The following is a 1,355-nucleotide window of genomic DNA, read 5'->3' on the forward strand; positions in this document are numbered from 1 at the left end:
GCAATACCAGGTCGCATGGCAAGGATGTGATCCAGACGACACGTGGTACCCGGCTGAAAACTTCAAGAATTCAGCGACAGCCCTTGACGACTTCCACAAGAAGTACAAAGATGCCGCAGGACCGCCGAAGCGATTGGCAATCTGGATAAAAGCCGCTGCCGAGGATAAGTTGGACGAACCGAATCAGGAGGATAACGTGGCGGAGCATGGAGAGTTAAACGGTAAAAGGAAAAAGCGACGACATGGTTAACTTGACAAGAGCCTCGCATGATCTCCTGCGTCGACATACGAGGTTTGGAAGGGGGTAGTGTGACATTTGGACCATGAGATCACCAGACCCTAACCCTGACCCTGGACCAACGACCCACCAGGGTGATACCTTTATCGACGTCGCGTCAAGCTCAGAACTTTGTTTGTTTCCTTTCCTCTCCTCAGAGTAGAATCTTCGTCGATAGGCGCCAATAGACTAGCTTCCGTGCTATGCTTACCCTGGCCGTGACACAATTCAGGGCTATAAAAGCTGCGGAATTTATTTCCAACCCTGAAATTGGCTATAGCCTACCGGAACATGAGCAATCAGTCCTATTATTGCTTATTAAAGACAGCCTAACCAAGGAACCTTTAGAATCCATTGCATGGCATTCCAGCCCTGTAACGGCCTATAAGACCCTGGAAGATAGCTATTCCGTTGCACCCGAAATTAGCAGAGACTCGCTATATCGGGAATTTCACGCCCTAAATTTTTCGAAATTTAGAGGGTCAATACCAGAATTTAACAGCCGTTTTAATTCCCTGGTAGCTAGATTAGCGAATGCCAACGTGCAAATTAGCCCTATCGATGTACGAAATCAATACCTACGGGCCCTGGAGGGGACGTTCCCTACCTGGACCGAACGCCAACGCAGTACCCAACGGGCCCTGCAGGCTATAGGCCAAAATTCGGATCGATTAAATTTGCAATACCTTATGGCGGACCTTATATCCGAAAATTCGATTTCAGGCTCTACAACTGCCAAAGCCACTAATTACAGGGCTGAAGGTCGAAAATCAGGAAAAAAGGCGCTAAAAAGGACGCTAAAAAGGAAAATAATGGGCAGGACGGCACCTCCAAATCACGAAAAAAGGGCAAATCAACCCCTAATTCGGATTCGGCTATTGCAAAAGATAATAAATCCTCCAATTCCAGCGAATCGAACGCTGGAACTTCCATGATTTCAATGGATTTCGAGTTATTTACGGGCTCGATTCCAGGTGACGTTAGCGTTTGCGCAGCGTATAACGCCCTGGAACAGGCAGGCGATTCGGGCGGTAATTTACCGTACCGGGCACTGCAACAGGAGGTTAATTCCGCTATT

The 1,355-nt window shown here is 48.0% G+C and overlaps 1 protein-coding gene across 1 annotated transcript; it reads left to right on the plus strand.

Moving 5' to 3' along the window:
- Positions 1-10: 10 nt before the first annotated feature.
- Positions 11-480, plus strand: MGG_16565 (uncharacterized protein; the record flags this gene model as incomplete). The annotated part of the gene is made up of 1 exon (XM_003711094.1): positions 11-480. A coding segment is annotated over one exon (240 nt), but the record flags the coding sequence as incomplete, so codon positions are not given.
- Positions 481-1,355: the final 875 nt, after the last annotated feature.

Source organism: Pyricularia oryzae, chromosome 1 (assembly GCF_000002495.2).
Source record: "Pyricularia oryzae 70-15 chromosome 1, whole genome shotgun sequence".
NCBI lineage: Eukaryota > Fungi > Ascomycota > Sordariomycetes > Magnaporthales > Pyriculariaceae > Pyricularia > Pyricularia oryzae.